Source organism: Oryzias melastigma, linkage group LG10, assembly GCF_002922805.2.
Source record: "Oryzias melastigma strain HK-1 linkage group LG10, ASM292280v2, whole genome shotgun sequence".
Lineage (NCBI taxonomy): Eukaryota > Metazoa > Chordata > Actinopteri > Beloniformes > Adrianichthyidae > Oryzias > Oryzias melastigma.
In genome coordinates this window covers 11,246,131-11,265,662 of record NC_050521.1, presented here as the reverse complement: position 1 = coordinate 11,265,662, position 19,532 = coordinate 11,246,131, and the positions used below count along the sequence as shown (strand labels likewise).

Below are 19,532 nucleotides of genomic sequence, written 5' to 3'. Positions count from 1 at the left end.
TCGGGACATTAATTTGAAATACAACCGGAAAATCCGATACAACCCTTTTTTGTGTGTAAAACACACATGGTAAAACAAAACACGTCCGGCAATGAAAAAGAATAAAAACATATGGACTGTTTAAAACTATATATTATGACTTGAACGAATTTGAACGCATATTAAATTATAATAGGTGTAAAATACATAGAATATATTGTAAACTCTAAAAATATCCCCTAGTTGTTGTACTTTTCAATCTTGGTCACTAGATGGCGATGAGGAGCACAAGCCCCATTAGTGATTAATAGAAGAAGAGACCAAGCCGATACTGTTTTGCTTTTTTTTTTTGTACTACCGGGTACTTCCTACCTGAAAAGGTAAGACAAGTTTATATTTTTAGTGCAAACTGTTGGAATACAGACAGCGTTAGTCTAAAAAGTAATAACGATAACCAATTCTTGCTTTTGAGCTTGATGATCTGAAGCTGACAGGGTTTTGTTTCGACAAAATCAGTTTGACGATTAGTTTTAGTGGGGAGGGGGGGTCTTAATTTTATTTTATTTTTTATTAAATTCTAACTTTTTTAAAATTACCCTGTTGGTTTTTTTCCCCAGATCCTGATGCGTGAGGAACCCCATCATCTGTGACAAAAATGGACCCTGAGGTGTCAGTGCTGTTCCACTGTGCACCCTGGAGAGGCCTGCGGGACTCTCAAGTGGGAGTGGAGGTCTCTGAAAGGTAGTTTGATGATTTAATTCAACCCATATTCGAGTGTCAAGAAAGGAGGCATTTTTAGACTATTTTGTCTGATCCATTTTTAGTCAAACTCAGTGTTAGTGTGATCACTGTACCACTAGGTTACTAACTTGGTATTTAGTTTGCCTTTTGGCTCCAAATTAATACATTTTTTTTTGTTTGTTTTTTTGTGGGCAAAATGTGTTATTGTCATTCAAAATGTATAACTTTATTTCACACAGATACAACAGGAAGTCAGACTCGGCTCTTGAACGTCACATAAGTGAAGTTTGGACTGAGCGGCTGTCCAAAGAGCCTTGGCTTTTCAACGGGGCAAAATTCAGATTACATTCTTTTATCTTGGTCTCTCCAAATCACCAACCTTCCACCTATTCCTCCCATGCCCCCCCAGAACACTCTCTGGAGGGTGTAGGTGACGGGGATGCACTTTTGGACCATTCAGACCAAAGAAACAGGCTTCCAAAGACGGAAAATAACGATGTCAAACAGCATAGCACTGGTTTAATATCGATAGTTTCACCCACTAATGAAGACAGAAAATCCAAAGGCGGTGCAGCAGAACATGGCAGCGAGCCGATCCTCGTCCTGAGACTGGGTCTCACATCTTACAAGGAATACTTGGGAACAAACTGGTCGTGTGATGCAGCAGAGCTTCGTCAGCGTGGACAGGCAGAGTTCAAAGACCCTCTGGCGTTGTTGGCTCAGCCCTTGGGCGTGGGGGCCATCCTGTGCACGAGTGACGATCAGGTGGTGTTCATCAGGAGGAGTCAGAAGGTGGCAGAGGCGGGCGGGCTGCTGGACATTCCTGGAGGCCACCCAGAGCCCAAGGTGACACAAACCAGGTTACATGTCAATAAAATGCTCAACGTGTTATAATAGCTTTGCTGCTGTCCGCAGGCAGTTTGTGAAAGTCTGGGTGAGACTGTGAGCGAGGAGCAGATCACCATGGTGATGATGCAGCGACGGCCGGCTGCTGTTGTCTCAGAGCTATTTTTCTCAGTGTCTGCTGAGATCAGAGACGAGGTGAGTTTCTCTGTCCAGTTCTGTGAAATAGAAATAAAAAATACTGCAGCTATTGTATTTATTAGAAAAACAATACCGAACACTAAACAAAAAATCATAAAGACTTATTAAGTGAGGGTTTTATCATTCCAGACTTTTTCATGTTTCCTTTTTTTGTAGATTAAACACTAATATTGATTTAGTGTTAAAAGTGTCATCAATAATAAAGTGATGACACTTTTGGAGTCACTATACATAAACTCTTGATACATCAGCTAGGTTTCTCCTTGCATAGTAACAGAAATCTCATCAGTAGTAGGCTTCTCATAACAACTTTATTTTTTAAGACACTAAATCATTGTTGTTTTTTTTTAAGTCAGTTTGTACTTGCTTTTTTAAACTTTAGCAAAACAGTGTTTTATTCATTCCATTTTGTTTATTTTTGTCAAGTCAAACCTTAGTACAAAGTGATTCAGGGAATCGGTTTTAAAACAAAATAAAAAAAATTGAAATAATAGCAGATTCAGGCACCTCTAACATGAGTTAAATGTTAAAATTATTTATTATGAAGGTTTATGTATGTCCCATCTGAACACAAGAGCAGAAATTATCAAAAACAATTTCTGTGAAAGTAATCACCTTCAGCTTAAACTAACACTTAAAGGTTTTAAACTTGTAGATTTTATAAACATTTCACAATTGTTTGTTTGTGAGAAATAGTGGTGAGAACTGTTCTAACCACTGTTTTTCTTAATTATTTGATCCACTGAAGTTAGGCAAAAGCTTACATTATTAATTACTGATGAGAAATTTGCTATTTTGTAAAGTATGTCCATGTTTTGAGTTTACAAAATCACCTTAACCCCTTAACACCCAGACCCATCTCTTTTTCAAAATAAAATTATGTGAAAAATACCACAGAGTTGACCACAGAAAACGATTCTGTTTTTACACTGATGTCACTCTGGGTTAAGATGGCCTGTTTTCTTAGTTTTAGTCTGAATGGGGCTCGATCCTGCTGTTTTCAGGTGAATGTTGCACTAAGGTTCCTTGGAGCGCCCGTCCTGTTAGGTGTTGCCCTGAATCACACCAGCGCCGGACGGCCGAGTGCGGAGTTCTTTGTGAGGTAAACATTCCCTCCATTTTAATGGAACTACATCACCTGTATCTGCATTTATATAAAAAAAGCTCATATTATTATAGAATTAGTGCCATCCTGAGATGATTTGAAATCCAAATGTTCTATTTTTAATTGATTTGATATGACCAGGGATTTTCATATCAGGTGACCTTGAACCATCAGGTCAATAATTACATATGAGCTACAATAAAGTTAATAAGAAACAGCCAATTGACTTGTTTTATGGTTTAAGAAACTGTGATGTTGGTTCACTTTGACCTGTGTGTCCTCAGTTGCTCACTAACATCTAAAGAAATCCAAGAGTTGTACTGGAAAGGAGGAGCTGAGGCCAACGAGTCCACAGATGTAGTCTTCCTCAGCAGAGCGGTCAGTAGTGAGGCTACCATTATTGTTTTCCCCTATCTAGAAAGCCAACTTACTGCATACAGATGGTTGTGGGTGTGTGAAAGTACTGGATCTGAAATGTGTTGCAGGAGGTGTTGCAGCTGAATAGCAGCAGCCCTCTGTGGTCGGAGCTGTGCCCGTCGGCAAAAGGAGCTGTGCTGCTTTACCAGACGGTGAAACCCGGGAGAGCAGACGACACGACACAACAAGCACACACATGATGACGTGAGCTGGTTTTATTCCCACTAAGGATCACACTGTAAAAGATTTATGTTGAAACACAGCAAATACTAAATGCTAGTCATCATCTGGAGACTGTACAATACCTGGGATTTTTATTAAACTTTTTTTCTGGAAAAAAAAAAGTTTCTTTTTTTTTTTTAACCAGTTGACAATTCCCTGTAAGATACAGCCCACCTTGTTAGCAAATAATAATCCATTGTTGCTGGAGCAGAAAGACAGTTTGCCACCAGTTATCACCAGGAAGGCTCATATCAGCTGCAAGTCGAGCCTTTGTTGAAGTAGAAGCTCTGGTCTTGGTAAGGCGTGTTCCACTGAAATGCAAAAGGAAGAAGTTGAAGTATTTGAGTATGGTGTTCCCTTGTTTATTCCATAAATAACTCATAATAAGTGAAATCCACAAAGTAGTCCGGCCGCTCCGACTTTATCTCCAAAACCTCTTGGATGTGCCGTTTCTCTGATGGACTCATTCCTGATCCATCCTGGTCACTCCCAAAGAGAACCTCAGCATCTTCACCTCTACTTCCTGTCTTTTCCTCACCGTCTCTAGTCCAAGTTTTCTAGCACTTGCTTTTTAACTATTTTTCCACATTCTCCATTCCTCTGGACTGGAGACTTCAGATCCTCCACCTTCTTCATCTTTTCTCCCTGTAACCTCACTTTTCCACTTGAGTCCTTTTCATTCACACACTTGTACCGGTACTCCGTCTTGCTAAGGTTAACCTTCATTCCTCTCCTTTCTAGGGCAAACCTCCACCTCTCTAACTCCACCTGTTCTCCCTACAAACCACAAATTTCATCTGCAAACATCATAGTCCATGGTGATTCCTGTCTAACCTCATCCGTCAGCCTGTCCATCATTTTGCTTCTGTAGTTTAACAGAAAAATTTAAAAGGGAAATTGAAATAGTAACTTGAACATCACTCACACATCTTGGCTGCAGCTGACTCCATGTTTGAGTGTGGAACAACGGATTATTCCACCCTGAAAACAAACAAAATACATGAATAAGAAGCCTTCAAGTTGAACAAAATAGTGTGTTTAATACTGACCAGGAAGCCTGGGCCACTGAATCATATGTGATGGTGGAGGGCCGTAAGGGTGGGGTCTCTTCTTGTTCAGTCGGGGCCTTTTCTTTGGTCGTTTGGGGTTAGGGGGCAGCAGCCTCCGAGCTTCATCTTTGTACTTCTTGAGGAGGGTTTGTGCTTGTTCCTGCGGCAGCTCGACATACTGCAGCTCCTCCTGCAGGTCAGCCTGAGGCTCTGGAAGACTGCAGCTCGCTGCAGAGGAGAGGGAAAAAGCGGCATGTTCACCAAAACCGAATATGAGACCAACCACAAATTGAATCTGCACAAATGATTAGAACATTTTGACTTGTGTTTCTATTGGTTTTAACAGTGATTTTTAGCAGTAATTGGCAAATCTAATGCTTTTCTGTTCATTTTCAAGATATAGTTAACACTAGCAACAGTCAATGCAAAAAAATATACAGTGTGTTTAAGATTTTTTTTCTTTTTCAAACATAAGATTTATCATTTAAACAAAATATTTGAATTCATTTAAGGCTTAAACATTGTAAAAATCCTTTTTATGCAGTAATGCTGACAATATTAGAGGCAAAATGAAGGCAGAATGGTACAAGTGACTTTTGGAATTTAGTGACATAATATCTCAGCTCATATTGCAAATACAACCCAACAAATTATGCTCATATTTTAACATCTGACATCTCTGAGAATGTCACAAACACTTCCTACACCAACCGATCCTTTGATTCACATAACCAGATCACATAGAGGATAAACTGGGGGTACTGTCACACTTCATGATGTCAACTTTTCCAAACCTTCATCGCAAATTCTTTACTGATGCACCATATGTTTGAAAAGTTAGGAAACGAACAGATGAAGAAGGTAGTGCTTGCACTATAGCCACAGAAATAAAGGTTTTATTAAACTGTGATTGTGCAGCAAAAAACAACCTTGTAGTTTCAGAAGAGCGATCTTAGGGATGTGATCTTTGTCATTCGTCTGTTGTTCCAAAAGTCGTCTTTTCCACTCATCTTCTGGAGGGAAGACGACCACCACGCGGCGCCTGAAGCCTGCAAACAGCTGCAGCTTGTAATGTAGTGCAGAGAAGAGGATGTTGCACTGGAAACAAACGGGAGACAAACGGTCAAATGTTCTGTTGGATTTATGTCTTGAGAAACCAACTTTTTCTTTTTCTAAAAGTGGCTTTTTCTATTATACCTGAATGAGATCAGGGATTTTTCTGTTAATACTTACAGAAGTTTTAAAAGTAGACTAATATGCTAGTGAGTTTCAGATAAACTTGATAAAGAAATACTCTACCTGGTCAAGGATGTAGTTTCCTGGAGTTTGAGCAGCGATCTTGATCAACTCGGTCAAACACTGACAAGCCTGTTGCAGCCTGTTGTCCTCCTGACCGCCGCTCTACACAAACAGACACACAAACTCCTCACAGACGAATCGGTGAATGTAAATATGCACCAAGAGAGAACTCGGAGTAATACTGACAATCATACATGAGAGCAGCTCCTGTGCTCCCAGCAGTTTGTAGTGTTTGTTTGGGTGCTCCTTCATGTGGGCTTGGGCCCAGAAGCTCTTTCCTGAACCAGGAAGGCCCACCATCATCACCACCTAGAGGTGCAAAGAGAAAATATGAGCTATGAAACGACTGATTAGGTTAATCAAATAAACTGATACTTTGATTTTCAAAGTTTTTATATAGTTGTCATTACTTGATTTTTCTGTAGCTTCATGATGGTTTTGTCCTCCAGTTTACTAGACATTTTTTTTCCTCACCTCACACTGGGCTTTGGAAGAAGGAGCTGGTGAGGAGCACGCCCTCTGCCTGGAAGGAAGAGCTGTCAGCGATGTAAAGCCAGGAGGCCCAGGATGCCATTCAGGAGCGGCGGGATCGGAAAACAATCGGACAGAGCAGCTCCTACACAGAACGTGAGGAAACAGAGCGCGACCACGCAGCCTGGAGACGCTTAAGGAAAAGGCCACGCCCATCAAACGGCCGTTCTTATGAAAAGAGAGCTCCATGTGGTCTGCAGAGAAAGACTGTCGATGGAAAACATGAGATGGAAATTTACTCGATTAAAAAAAAAAAAAAAAATTGTTCTAAGGAATGTGAAGCAAAAAAAAGCAGCTCACAGCATAACAGCCTATGATGTCGCCATCGGTGAGAGGCTCTCCAAACGTCTCTTCTTTTCCACCCAGAACTTTTTTTCCTCGTCCATCATAAGCAAAAGAGAGCTCATTTTCACCTAAAGAAACAGTTTGTTCAAACAAGAAATTTCTCCCAAGAATGAAAACTTTCGAACAGTGAGTCTAATTACCCAGCAGCAGAGAGCTGTCAGCCACCGACCAGCCAACTCTCAAACCAAAAGGATCCCTGACCTCTCCATCTCCTGCTTGTGAAGTCAGTACCATCCTTTCCACTCTGACCTCAAACCCCACCATGCCCTGCTGCACCCCGTGGGTGAACCTGCAGCCTGACCACAGCAAAGGAAAACGATCCCAGAAGCGCGGCTGCCCACTGCACCCATCAGGACCCACTTCAAAATGGAGGTGACAGTCATCTGTGGAAATAACAAGAGGACTTACAATATATCTGCACTTCAAACATCAAATTCACACAAATATTTTTTTGTTTTTGTCCCTGAATGTTTCATCGTAAGAGGAATGTTAAACTCACATGGATCAAACCTGAGAGTATCTTTGTTGTGTTGCTCAGCAACCTCTTTCTCTTGTGCAGCCTGTGGCGATTTGGCTCTGGATGATAAAAACAGACACGTAAAATGTTGAGACAACTATTCTAAAGTCCATTGAATAAACTTACACTGTTTTAAGTCATCTCAAAATGCATTTTTTTAACTCAATTTATTTAAAACTGCTTTCATACTTTCAAAGAATATAGATTCAGTGAGCACTTTATTTGATTTCAAGTTATTAATTTGTTTCTTTTTACATACCAGTAAATTAGAGTTCCAACTCATAAAACCCATGAAAATTGGATTTCAAAAACCTTGAATACTGTGGAGAAATCTGTTCAATTTTCTCAGGATATGAATGTTTTAAATTGAGCTTCACCAACTACTAAACTCAAAGCATCTGCACAGCTTCCTCGAGTGTCATTAAATTGGTTTAGGTCAATTTAATTGTCTCAGTGTGGTATAATATATAGAACATTTTAGACTTGACAACTATCCAGAAGACCATAATTGATCCCCTCCATAGTCTGGGTATGCCACTAAAGTTCATATCTAAGGAGGCTGGAAGGCCAAAATGTGGCAGGAGAGGACGCCCCAGCAAAAGAGACGACTATGGGCTTCAGCTGATTATCAGAAGATTCAAAAAACTGCAGACATCCAGAAAGAGTGGAATCAAAAACACCACATTCAGACGGATTCAGGAGATGGGCTACAACTGTAGGGTTCATCGGGTCAGTTATGGACCAAAGGAGGAAACGTCTCAACTGGGCCAAAGAGAAGAAGGACTGGATGGTTGGCCAGTGGTCCAAGCTCCTGTTTCCGGACGAAAGGAAAACCTTTCATTTGGTTGAAGGGTTTGGAGGAAGACTGGTGAGGAGCAGAACCTAAGCAACTGGAGGTCCAGTATCAACAGTCAGTCATGACTTGGGCTCTATGTCCAGCACTGGTGTTGGTAAACTCTGCTTTCTTCAATCCAAAATCACTGCAACAGCCCCAGCAGAATGTTCTAGAGGACTTCATGATTCCTTCTGCTGAGGATGTGGATGGAGATGCAGATTTCATCTTCCAGCAGGACCTGACTCCTTAATGAAGTATTGAAGATATGTGTATAATTTTCAAAATACTTTATTTTTGATTGATTTGAAGTGATAATAATATCTCTCATAATCTTTTTTGCACAAACTGAGAAGTAAATTGTGATTTCTCCTCAGCATTCAAATTTGTGCGTCCTGTTTTTGCAGGTTTCAGCAGGAGGTCCAATTTATGTAAAATACTTTATAAATAAAACAGTAGGCCCTGAATCTAAGTTCTATGAAAGTTTATTTCCAATGAAATTGTGCAAATGGAAACCCTTTTCCATGATATTGTGATGTTTGGAAAGTCTGTACGTGTTTTTAGAAATGACAACAGCTCACCTTTTGTATCGAATCTCCTCTTTAAACTCATAGAAAGCTCTTCCCCTGCCCAGATCTTCGTGCTCTCCTGGATCCTCTGCATGTGGACCCTCAGCCTGCCGGGTGGGCTTCCCCTCAGAACCACAGACGGGCAGCACCGATTGTGGATTTGAGTCAGGTTCCGTCTGTGTGGCGCAGTCTGTGAACCTCCTACCACGGTCTACTTCACACGGCGCAGTGACACCAGTTTCCGCTGGCTGTGAGGAGGACTTCTCCTGGACTTCTAGCGGCGTCGATGCTACCGTCCAGTCCAGCTCCTTCCCCGCTTCTGCAGAGTCTCCATCCTGACCTGATCCGCCTGCAGCCCACAGTCTGTCCACGAGCTCTGCCTTCAGACCTTTGCTGTCCAAGCCGAGTTCTACAAGTCTGGACCGCAGCTCGGTCACTTTTAGCTTTTTAATATCTGCCAGCTTCATTTCTAAAACGCAAAACGAATTAAAATAGAAGCCTTGTTTAAAATAAAAAGCTAAGTCTAAAAGAAAACTGGCAGAAAATAAACACCTCGACTCAAAACATGGGTCATCGTAAAATCTTGATTCTGATTGGCTAACGGTTCTTCTTCTGCTGTCATTTGCTAAACAAAAACTATTTGCTGCCACCCAGTGACCAAAAATAATACTGTAACTTAGAGCGACTTTGGTTTCGTCCCCTTGAATTCTGTTAAGGCTAAGCCTTTCTTCTGCAAGCTGGCATTACTATAATGTTCTGGTTAATTTCTACTAAGTAACAGAAATTAATCATTTTTAACCAACTTACTATATAAAATTCTAAAGTATAAATGTTCTAGGTCAACACCTGCATAAGTAAAAACTTTAAATATTTTAACTGAAAAAACTAATAATAATCAAGTATTAGAATATGCTACTGACTATATTTTATAACAAAGTAGTCTAATTTTATTGTGAACCCCATTAAAAGTTCCATCGATTAAATCCACAATCTGTAATTTTAAGATGATAAATTTGTCACCACTCTTTATATGTAAAAAAAAAAATCTTGTTTTACTAACTACTACATATAATAGTATCCATTTGAAAATACTAAATTCAACAACTCTTTCATTAGTGGAAATTTTTATTTTCAAACAGCACAAATGCACAAAATAACTATGGATAAATATGAACATATAAAAATAAAAGAGCAAAACCACAGCAAGTAAAAGTACAAATACATTTAGCTAATGTTTTGTAATTTGCAACATTACTAACAGTTTTCTCTTTCCTTCAGATTTTCACTTCCACTGTGTGCGTGTCATTTCAGCTGCTCTGGTATTTGCCATCAGGAAAAAAATATTTTTAAAACTTTGAGTCACTGTTCAAAACATTAAAAACTCAACAAAGTCAAATATATATTTCTTCTTACATGGCCTGATTGGTTTCCTCACAAACTTCTCAGTACAAAAAACTACAACAGATCGGCTAAATCAAACCGTGTTTGCTTCATTGTTGCCCTCAGAGCAGCTGCATCTGCACAAACAGCATCATCATGAAAATCATCACTAGAGCAGAAAATGTCATCTGTGTTTTTTTCCCCACAACTAACAGTTCAAGTCTGCTCACACAGTGAGTCCACAGTTTCCCAGTCACTCTCATCATCTGCTTCACAATAAAAGCACCTCAGTGCTCTTTCTTATTATGACAAAACAAAAAGTTGATCTCTCCACAATGAGTACACAAATGTGCAAAATGGTGCATTCTGGGAGAAATGTAAACAAACATGCAGCACTGCAGTTGTAATGTTTTCTTTAATCACATATTCTAATGTATTAAAGTTAAATCCCTTTTGTCCAAGATAAAGGTGAGAGGTTCTGCATAAGCTAAGATGGAAGTTTCCTTTCAGACAAGTTTTAATATACATTTATTTTGACCTTGTTTGTTTTCAGTACTTGTTCAGTTAAATGTTTTTCATCAAGTCCTTCAATGATAAGTCTTTCTTTTGTCATTTACAAGGATAAATATGAAATGACAAATAGAGATTGCTCCTAATCCTCTCAAACAACTGAGATAAAAAATAAAAATAAAAAATGTCAAGGAATGCTTTTATATGATGGAGTATTAGGGCCTCCAAAGAAAATATATAATTAAAGTTGTAAAATTATAAGAAAAAAGTCGAAATTTACTACCCTCAAGCTGTACCATTATTACAAGTATAGAGTTTTAAATGTATAATTCAAAAAGTTATGATTAAACAAAGATTTATTTTGTAAAGTGCAAGATTTGAATTAAAACATTTCAACAAAAACCGTCAAACATGATCTGTTCATGCTGCAAGCATTTCAGAGAAATCAGATCACCATGCTGCTCAAAAATCTTGCTCAATCTGCTTAACCTCTTTTGGTAGACATGCAAATGTATTTTTGTTGAATTATTTTCTAAAAAGCATTTAACTTTTTTCTTGTAAAATACAACATTTCAAATCATTTTTGACAATATAATTCTCTTAAAATGTAGACTTTTTTCTGATAACTTTAAGTGGGTGTGTTAAAAATCTGTTTCTCCCGACATTTACAGACTTGTGTAGTTTGTTTTGTTGTAGGGACTTTATGAAGTGTCCAGCCTGGCTAATAATGAACATTTCATGACAAAACTCAATCTTCATTTCAATAAATCTTTACACTGAATGATTTTTTTGCTCTATAAGGAAGCATGAGCCTTTAGTTATGACCTCATTCTCTCACGCTTTTTTTTTTTGGTTTTTATGTACTGCTGTTTTTATGTCAATATTGGTTGAATAAAATGATGCTTTTTACTGTAGATTAAAGAGCTGGGGAATGGGAGTTTTTGTGCCACTACCTCAGTCACCTTTGCTCACACATATAAAGTGGGTGTGGATGAAGGAAGGGATGGCAAAGGGGAGGTGCTGTCAGTCAGACTGTGTCCCAGCAGCATTTCCTTGTCTCTGTGCAGCCATGGACCGCTCAGGTGCCGCCTGTGAGAGTGGTAGAGTCGCAGGAAGGCCAGGATGGACTGAGCCAGCCATAGAGCTGTCACACACCATAGAGACACCTGAGGACACAACATGAGTGGTTAAACACATCATAATGGAGCACTCTGGTTATGTAGATTAAGATCATTTGTTGAAATAAAGATTAGCAGTAACAATTGCATTATTATAGAACCTTATTTTTTTAAATTTACCTTTTATGATTAATTCTAGCAACTTTTATAAATGTCCTTTCTTTTTTCAAAATAAAATTGCAAAACATCACACTTTTATATTACCAGCAAATGTTCAACCTTTTTAAGACCCACTCCAATTAAATATCTGTTTATGGTGTTTTTAACATGTTTTTGCAGCACTTTTCTTATGATGGAAAATATTTATAAAATAACTTAAAAGTTATATTTGCATTTCCGAGTATTTCTTTATTCAGAAATTGTGATGGATCAGGAAAACTCGCCATGTATCGAAGCATTGAGTACAAAACAAAGGGGATGCTCATACTGAAGTTATTGGTCTGGTTGTTATCTTTCTGTGTGGAGCATCCGGCTTTTAGCATGCAGTCACTCAGCTTTCAGCTGCACCTCTCATTAAAAGGGCTTTCCGTGAGACGTTTCCCCAGGAGACACATCAGTATTGAGTCTTTCTTTAATCTGAGGCTGTCAGCAGCTGAGCACACTTTTAATGTGCACATGCTGGTTGTCATGGAGAGGAGATAGGTGTGAAAAGGCTCCGACACAGAGGAAAGTAGATGATAATATTTGAATAAACAAACAAAAAAAAGGGATTAAGAAGTGTGTTTTAGAGAGACATTCGTGAATATATCTATGCATCTGATTTTAGAATTTTTTAATCTATTTTCAATTGATAAATCAAATATTTTTATCAATAACATTGTAATAAATTATCCTGTGAGCTATTTTCCTATGTGAGGGCGTATTCTTGTTTTTCCCTTAAATGATCAGAGGTCCATATATATATATAAAAATGTAAAATTAGGGAAACGTAAAATGCACACAGCTACAGAACTTATCAAATTTGCTTGTATTTGTACCTTTTGTTTTGAAAGCTGACAAGCCATCTGACAATCGTGCAGATTTCTGCATACTGTATTCTTAAAGATACATCTAATTTTTGAAGTGTACCACAACAATAAACAATTACAATAGCAATTACAGCTAATTAGAGTTTTAAACAATCTATGACATCCCCTGACAGGCACAAAGAATATATGTATTTCATTTAACTCTTCAAATTTAGCATTTTGCTTTATAAAAGTCTCTGTTACGCCTGATTGATGCTGCAGGATCAGACTGATTACCTGAGCCAAACTGAACTCTGTGTAGAACGATGACGTGTTCACGTCCAGGTACAGCGGCACAGACTGAGACTCCGCACAACTGAACACAAGAAAAGCACAAAGATGGTTTAAAAACGACCCACACAGAACATTTAGGGATGTATAGAACTCAGACTGAGTACCTGTATGGTCGTCTGTGGGAGTCAGTGACCGTGTCACACCAGGTGCTGAACCCCAGAAATAGGATGACACTGGCCCCTCCAGAGAGGAAGAGCACACACACACTCAGGAGGACGGTGAGGAAGGAGGAAAACAGGGTGCTAGAGGATGAAAAACACAAGGAACAATGTAACAGACATGAAGATTCACACCTTTTGATAGGAAAAACAGTTGAGACTACAACAATTTAGCAATAAATGAAGTCAATTCCTCTAATATTGTTTCAATAAAAGTATTTTTGTTATGTAATTTTGGATAATAATACATTTAGCCAAACAATTTTAAATGTATTTTTAAATCGCATTTTTTTTTAAATCACATAGTATGAGGATGCTGATTTCTCCTGCTGTGATGCCAAATCATCACTGCAGTGTGCCCGATTCGTGCGCGGACTCACTCGTCGTGCCCCCCGTGCAGATAGAAGAGGCATCTCCACCCCTGCGCGGCCCCGTACAGCACCGTGAAAATGCCCACGAACGTGACGAACTGGCACGCGGCGAGCGGCCCCCACTGCTGCACCACCAGGTGGCTGAACTCTCGGGGCTCCTCCGTCAGCTCGGGCTGGTCTTCGGTCCTCCAGTAGCCGGTGGAGAAGAGGGCGCAGCGGCCTTTCAGAGCGGAGCCGTTCAGAGCCATGGGGACGACCACGAGCAGTCCCGCCGCGAACGAGAGGAAGTGAACCGCACAGTGGGACAGCAGCAGCCGCCGGTCCAACTCCATCTCCGGGGCGAACAGTATAGTTTGTCCACACCCTGAAAGAAAACCAAGCTCCTGCGCACCGTTTGGTTTCAAAACAGTAGTCCTAGAGATGGGAAGGTCTATTTAAAGAGGCAGGGCGGAGGCTAGCTGTCTGGATTCCGAGCGTGACACACGGGCAGCACGTACTGATGGAGAGGAGAGAGCGACGACAGAGCACTCACTACGTCGCAAATTCCAGAAACAAAATCGAGGGCAGTTCTGCATGGGGTTATCTAACAACCATATGTTGCCAAGTAATGTCTGACCCAGCTGGACAGCTGTTTAGCTTCATCACACTTAATCAAATGGGTCAAGCGACTTTAAGAGTTTGATTTGACTGCTGATAAAATTCATTAGAAATGTCAAATTTTGCAGTTTAATTATTTCAAACTGCAATGCGTAGAACTATTTAATTGTTAAATACTGTAGATGACACTTTAAGTAAGGTGAATTATATTTTGTACATTTTTACGTTTTTTTTATCTTAATAATTTGCTTAAAACTGATATCTGTTCATAAAATACCATTTTAAACTTGAAACTTAGGTTAAAAATAGCATCAGAATGACTTAAATATAAATAAATACTTTGTTATTTTAATATGAATTATATATATTTTTTAAGTAAGTCTTTTCTAACATTTCTATTGTGTCAAAAATGTATTATTGCATATTATTGTAATAGAATTAATACATTTAAGATCAGATTGAATTGATTTTCCAAGTGGGTATTAGAGAAGCAATTTTCCTATCTAAATTGATTTTTCTTTGTAGAGTGAGTCAATGTGATTTTCTGAACAAGAAACGAGAGTGGTGCAGAGCGCAAATAGAGAGCAAAAGTTAAGAGATGGATTTTGACCTAATTTTAGCTCTTTTTTTTATTTTATTTTATTTTTTTTTTACTTTGCAATCATTTAGTGATTATTTTAAAAACAATTTATTGATGGTAGCTTTTTTCGTGGGAGCATGCATTTAGGATTTTCATTTCTTTGTTAATCTCTATACATTTAAAAGTATTTAAGACGATCCCAAGCCCTGTTTGTAGAATGTTAGCACAGAGTGGGACGTCTTCCCCTGTAGAGAATCCGCAGTGCAACATCCTCCATCCTCCTTCGTGACGTAATCCCAGCCTCGTTACGTCCGTTTCTTCATTTGACCTACTTCTACAGTTTATCCCGAAATAGATGCAGTTCGTCTGCAGGATGGTGCATTGAGGATAATTGGGTCAATGTATAAAGGAGCATCTCAATAAATGATGATGTCACAAAAAATGTAATTTTTTTTACATAAATTTTGTTCAAAAAGAAACACTCAAATAGTATATGGATTTTTTGCACACATGTTGACATGTTTGAAGCTTCCATACAGTTAACTTAAAATACATCTTAAGAACAATTTAACAGAAATAAGGAGAACTCAAAGGCGTAGACACTTAATATTTGAGCCTCACTTTGTAAGAATCAATGCAAAAATGTTATCGATGCTTTTGACTGTGAGGAAAGTAATTCAACAAAATTATCATTTTTGAAAAACAGAAGAAACCTGTGTCCAAAACTTGCTCGCAGGTAAAGGACACAATGGATTGGATCTCCTCAGCACCACGGGCACTGACCATAAAAAAATGCAGTGGACAACCTGGATTATGCTCATTTCCTCTCTTCCTTCAGACTCACATTTATTTGATTTCAAGTTAGCTTTTGTTGCACCTTCATGTTCACTATTTTCCACCATTTATTTAATGTGTCTGGCTGAAGAAATAATATTTTGTGTCTTTCTTTTTTTAATGACTCCCTGTGATTGTGATCCACTGATCAAGACAATCAAAAGCCCAAAAAAATATTTTTGGAGAAGTTATTGCAACCAAGCATGTTTACAGTGTGATGGAGTTTGGCAAAAAATGTCCAACAACAGTGGATTCCAACTCATTTTACTAATAGCTGTAATAGAAGTGTTAAAAAAGATGATCAACTCCAATGAAAATTGTGTTTTTGGTGTTTTTAACATGTTCTTGTAGTATTTTTTTTTTTTTTTATGATGGATGACACATCATCTTAAAATTACATTTCTAATTCAAATCACGGTGAATCAGAGGTGAACTTCTGTCATTCTGCAGTAACTGTCCTTGAAAACGACATAGGTTTTTTTAATCTTGACTAAAAACGACATAATCATAATTAAAATACCAATGGGAACACTTTTACAATGATCAAAAGATAATTTAACCTAATTTACTAATTTCTCCGTTCTAATACATCTGAAAAAGGCTTATTTTTACTCACATTAAATTATGAAGATTACAAAAGTTTCAGATTACCTCACCAAACCATAAACAGCTTCAGGAGGATGGAAAAGTACTAGTAACGGAACTGGTGAATCTGCCATATTGCAAGTAAATTATAATTCAGCATTAAAGGAGGAACTCATCTTTGTTGAACAACTCAGATACATGACAAAACCAGCCGACAGTTATGAAGCATCTCTGTCAGAAAGATGAGGAAATCATATTTCTGTGTTTGCAGGAAAAATATTTGAGTGGCAAATGCATTACGGAATCTATATTAGAACAAATTAAAAACGTTCAAAGACAGAACACTTTCACGTGTATACAGATTTTTGTTTGTTTATTAGAAATGTAAGAGGCTGAGCTTTGATTTTGAATAGTCGTTTGTCATTTTGACGTAATCCTGACTCTCCCACTACCGCGCGGTGGCTCATGGGAAGAAAGGTCAAAAATCGACGGCAGAAGAAGGCAAGAATTACTGCCGTAAAGAGGATTATCTCTCTTTAAACTAACTACTTCTAATAATTGAACCGCTTAACTTCTCGGGATTTAACGCACAGTCTTGGTTGTTTACACAACAATTTAATCAGCAGTGCGTGAAGGTTGACTTCGTTGGCTACATTTGTTCGTGGGCTAACATTGTTAGGCTAGCATTGTTATTGTTTTCGCTTGATTTGGCTAACGCGGAACTCAGAGGTCTGCCTGTTCCGAGGAGAGGCTCTGGACTGCTTGAGTGATGATTTTCTGTCTTTTTCGAGAAGATGGATGTAAAATCCAGCGGCAGCAACAACCAACAACGACTGCTGGTCATTATGTTGATGGTGTTGCTCTTCGGCGTCATCATGATCCAGTACGTGTGCCCCGGCAGGTCGGAATGCCGCGTGCTACACCAGCTTGGATCCTGGTTTACCATCGGCGCTGCAACTGGTTCTCGAACCAGTGGCAATGAATTGCAAGACGGGCTCCAGAAAGATCCGTACATCGCAGAAGACAGAGCTTTAGCCCGGTTTGTCCCTCGCTTCAACTTCACCAAAGACGATCTTAACCGCGGCGTAGATTTCAACATAAAGGGGGATGATGTCATCGTTTTCCTGCACATTCAAAAGACTGGGGGCACGACATTTGGTCGACACTTGGTACGGAACATTAAATTAGAAAGGCCCTGCGAGTGTCACGCGGGTCAGAAGAAATGTACTTGTTTGAGGCCAGGTAAGATGGAAACCTGGCTGTTTTCTCGGTTCTCCACGGGCTGGAGCTGTGGTCTTCATGCAGACTGGACTGAGCTGACCAGCTGTGTCCCTTCAAGAATGGACTCCAAAGAAGTTCCCAAGAACTCCCCCAGGTATGTCGACAATACATTCATGATACCACCCATCACAAAACTACACACATTCAATGATGTTTTAGCATTACAAATAAAGTCATGAGTGGGTAGATAAACATACACACATGGAAATATCCAACACTCATTTGGTTCCATTTAAATCTTATTTCCCAACACACCCAAGTCCATCCCCTCACAATTCAAATCTTTACACCTAATTAATGGTAATATCTAGAAGGGTTTTCTAGGTTTACTGACATAATGTTCACTTTTTTTTCTACAGAAGAAACTATTACTATATAACAATTTTAAGAGATCCAGTGTCGCGGTACCTGAGTGAGTGGCGTCATGTGCAGCGCGGTGCTACATGGAAGGCCTCCTTACATGTTTGTGATGGACGCTCACCAACGCTGTCAGAGCTGCCAAGCTGCTATTCAGGGGACGACTGGTCAGGCTGCTCCCTGCAGGAGTTCATGGACTGCCCCTACAACCTGGCTAACAACCGACAAACTCGCATGCTGGCTGACCTCAGTCTGGTGGGCTGCTACAATGTCTCTACTATGACTGAGGAAGAACGCTGGGCAGTGCTTCTGGAGAGTGCCAAATGCAATCTACGGGGCATGGCCTTCTTTGGCCTGACCGAGTACCAGCGTAAGACCCAATACCTCTTCGAACGAACTTTTAACCTGGAGTTTATTGCACCTTTCACACAGCTGAACGGTACCCGTGCATCCACCGTTGACGTACCACCTGAGACACAGCAGAGAATCCTTGAACTGAACAGATGGGATGTGAAATTGTACGAGTATGCGCGTGACCTTTTCCTACAGCGCTTTCAGGTAACAAGGCAGCAGGAGCGGAGACAGGCCAGGGAGAGGCGTCAACAGGAGAGGAGACGGGTTCGGGGAAGGTACCCCTCAAAGCAGGGGTTACCTCAGAAGACCACAGAAACGCCTCACACGGTTGTAATCGAGGAGCAGCAGAGGGAGAAAGCTGCTGGGAATGACATCGATTCTAAAGGGCTGCTCCCAGACTGGTGGGATCTGGATGATAATAGCACTGACGAGGATTACACCGACAATGTAGAACAGTGGTAGCAGTAGGATGTTTTAAACACAAAGCGTGCCAAATTCTGCCTTGTCTGTTTTTAATAATTCACGCTAATGTCATAATGCACCTTTCATTTTTTTATTTTAAAATTTAAACTTGAGCTTTTAAAACAATATATTAATTTATTGACATTAATTGATTTTCTTTGCTTATGGTACTGTTTTTTAAAACAAATCTCATACCTTTTGGTGGTGGCTGTTATCTGCATTTTTCAGGACTTTAAATTCATGTGACTTTGAACCAGATCATGTTTTTTTGTATTTTTTTACTCTGTATTTAATGTCTTAAATGTGGTTTTCTGCATTTAATTTTACCTTTTTTTTTTTAAATCTAAATGCATATATTCTGAAATGTACTTGTTTTTATGGCTTGTGTGTAAAAGAAAGGAAAAGTGGAAATTTCATATATACCTCAATGCGTAGCATAAACTGCTAATGCAATTAAATAACTGAATGTCTCTCTTTTTATATAAAAATGGGTTTGCATTTTCAAAAACGGTGTTGTTTTTTTGTAGCGCAAAACACTGGAAATTCTTGAAATGCCTTCATTATTTTATGTTTGAAATACAGTATTTTGGTCTTCCTTGCTAGTACTCAGGTCACCAGAAGAGTGTGCTGAAGGATCTTTGATATCAGTTTGTTTTTTAACACTTAGCTAAAAAGGAATTTGAGCTTTAAGTTGGTAAAAAAATATTGGAAAAGGAAATTAAAACTAAATATTAAACTTTTCCTAAACATTAAATGCAATCTGCATTACATCGATAATACATTAAAGTTAAATCCTGTATAAATTTTTTCCTCCATTGGAGTCATAATTTTTAAAACTCCTAAATGTTTGCTCTCCTCTCCACTTTAATATAATTTATTATTTTTAATATATTTTCTAATAGTTGCTAAAACTACAATTTATTTACCTTTTCAA

The 19,532-nt window shown here is 39.0% G+C and overlaps 4 protein-coding genes across 4 annotated transcripts; 2 read left to right on the top strand and 2 right to left on the bottom strand.

The window, feature by feature from the left end:
• Positions 1-214: 214 nt before the first annotated feature.
• Positions 215-3,619, top strand: nudt22 (nudix (nucleoside diphosphate linked moiety X)-type motif 22). Its single transcript, XM_024283237.2, has 7 exons — positions 215-359; positions 597-720; positions 960-1,566; positions 1,636-1,761; positions 2,769-2,866; positions 3,154-3,247; positions 3,355-3,619. The coding sequence occupies exons 2-7, from the start codon at positions 635-637 to the stop codon at positions 3,484-3,486; spliced, it is 1,143 nt and encodes a 380-aa protein (XP_024139005.1). The 5' UTR covers positions 215-359; positions 597-634; the 3' UTR covers positions 3,487-3,619.
• Positions 3,487-9,254, bottom strand: si:ch211-107m4.1 (heterogeneous nuclear ribonucleoprotein U-like protein 2). The gene is made up of 11 exons (XM_024283236.2): positions 8,663-9,254; positions 7,232-7,308; positions 6,873-7,115; positions 6,688-6,800; positions 6,331-6,594; positions 6,043-6,165; positions 5,857-5,958; positions 5,487-5,655; positions 4,558-4,785; positions 4,434-4,489; positions 3,487-3,819 (listed from the first exon to the last, which is right to left on the bottom strand). The coding sequence occupies exons 1-11, from the start codon at positions 9,115-9,117 to the stop codon at positions 3,760-3,762; spliced, it is 1,890 nt and encodes a 629-aa protein (XP_024139004.1). The 5' UTR covers positions 9,118-9,254; the 3' UTR covers positions 3,487-3,759.
• Positions 9,255-9,757: 503 nt separating this feature from the next.
• zgc:153018 (uncharacterized protein LOC767701 homolog) lies at positions 9,758-14,377 on the bottom strand. The gene is made up of 4 exons (XM_024283248.2): positions 13,558-14,377; positions 13,124-13,261; positions 12,963-13,041; positions 9,758-11,706 (listed from the first exon to the last, which is right to left on the bottom strand). Exons 1-4 carry the CDS (start codon positions 13,878-13,880, stop codon positions 11,509-11,511), a joined length of 738 nt encoding a protein of 245 aa, XP_024139016.1. The 5' UTR covers positions 13,881-14,377; the 3' UTR covers positions 9,758-11,508.
• A 2,175-nt stretch (positions 14,378-16,552) lies between these two features.
• On the top strand, positions 16,553-18,992 carry hs6st2 (heparan sulfate 6-O-sulfotransferase 2). The gene is made up of 2 exons (XM_024283238.2): positions 16,553-17,519; positions 17,785-18,992. Exons 1-2 carry the CDS (start codon positions 16,939-16,941, stop codon positions 18,596-18,598), a joined length of 1,395 nt encoding a protein of 464 aa, XP_024139006.1. The 5' UTR covers positions 16,553-16,938; the 3' UTR covers positions 18,599-18,992.
• The last annotated feature ends 540 nt before the right edge of the window (positions 18,993-19,532 follow it).

What these genes read in the sequence shown, in the direction of transcription:
- nudt22 (XM_024283237.2), top strand. Translation starts at nt 635, where the DNA reads ATGGACCCTGAGGTGTCAGTGCTGTTCCACTGTGCACCCTGGAGAGGC. An exon ending in GGAGTGGAGGTCTCTGAAAG is followed by an intron (nt 721 to 959) that starts GTAGTTTGATGA and finishes TATTTCACACAG; the next exon opens with ATACAACAGGAAGTCAGACT. An exon ending in TAGTCTTCCTCAGCAGAGCG is followed by an intron (nt 3,248 to 3,354) that starts GTCAGTAGTGAG and finishes AATGTGTTGCAG; the next exon opens with GAGGTGTTGCAGCTGAATAG.
- zgc:153018 (XM_024283248.2), bottom strand. Translation starts at nt 13,880, where the DNA reads ATGGAGTTGGACCGGCGGCTGCTGCTGTCCCACTGTGCGGTTCACTTC. An exon ending in CTGCACGGGGGGCACGACGA is followed by an intron (nt 13,262 to 13,557) that starts GTGAGTCCGCGC and finishes TTCATCCTCTAG; the next exon opens with CACCCTGTTTTCCTCCTTCC. An exon ending in TCCCACAGACGACCATACAG is followed by an intron (nt 13,042 to 13,123) that starts GTACTCAGTCTG and finishes TCTTGTGTTCAG; the next exon opens with TTGTGCGGAGTCTCAGTCTG.
- hs6st2 (XM_024283238.2), top strand. Translation starts at nt 16,939, where the DNA reads ATGGATGTAAAATCCAGCGGCAGCAACAACCAACAACGACTGCTGGTC. An exon ending in GTTCCCAAGAACTCCCCCAG is followed by an intron (nt 17,520 to 17,784) that starts GTATGTCGACAA and finishes TTTTTTCTACAG; the next exon opens with AAGAAACTATTACTATATAA.
- si:ch211-107m4.1 (XM_024283236.2), bottom strand. Translation starts at nt 9,117, where the DNA reads ATGAAGCTGGCAGATATTAAAAAGCTAAAAGTGACCGAGCTGCGGTCC. An exon ending in TACTCTCAGGTTTGATCCAT is followed by an intron (nt 7,116 to 7,231) that starts GTGAGTTTAACA and finishes TTATTTCCACAG; the next exon opens with ATGACTGTCACCTCCATTTT. An exon ending in AGCTGCTCTCATGTATGATT is followed by an intron (nt 5,959 to 6,042) that starts GTCAGTATTACT and finishes CTGTTTGTGTAG; the next exon opens with AGCGGCGGTCAGGAGGACAA.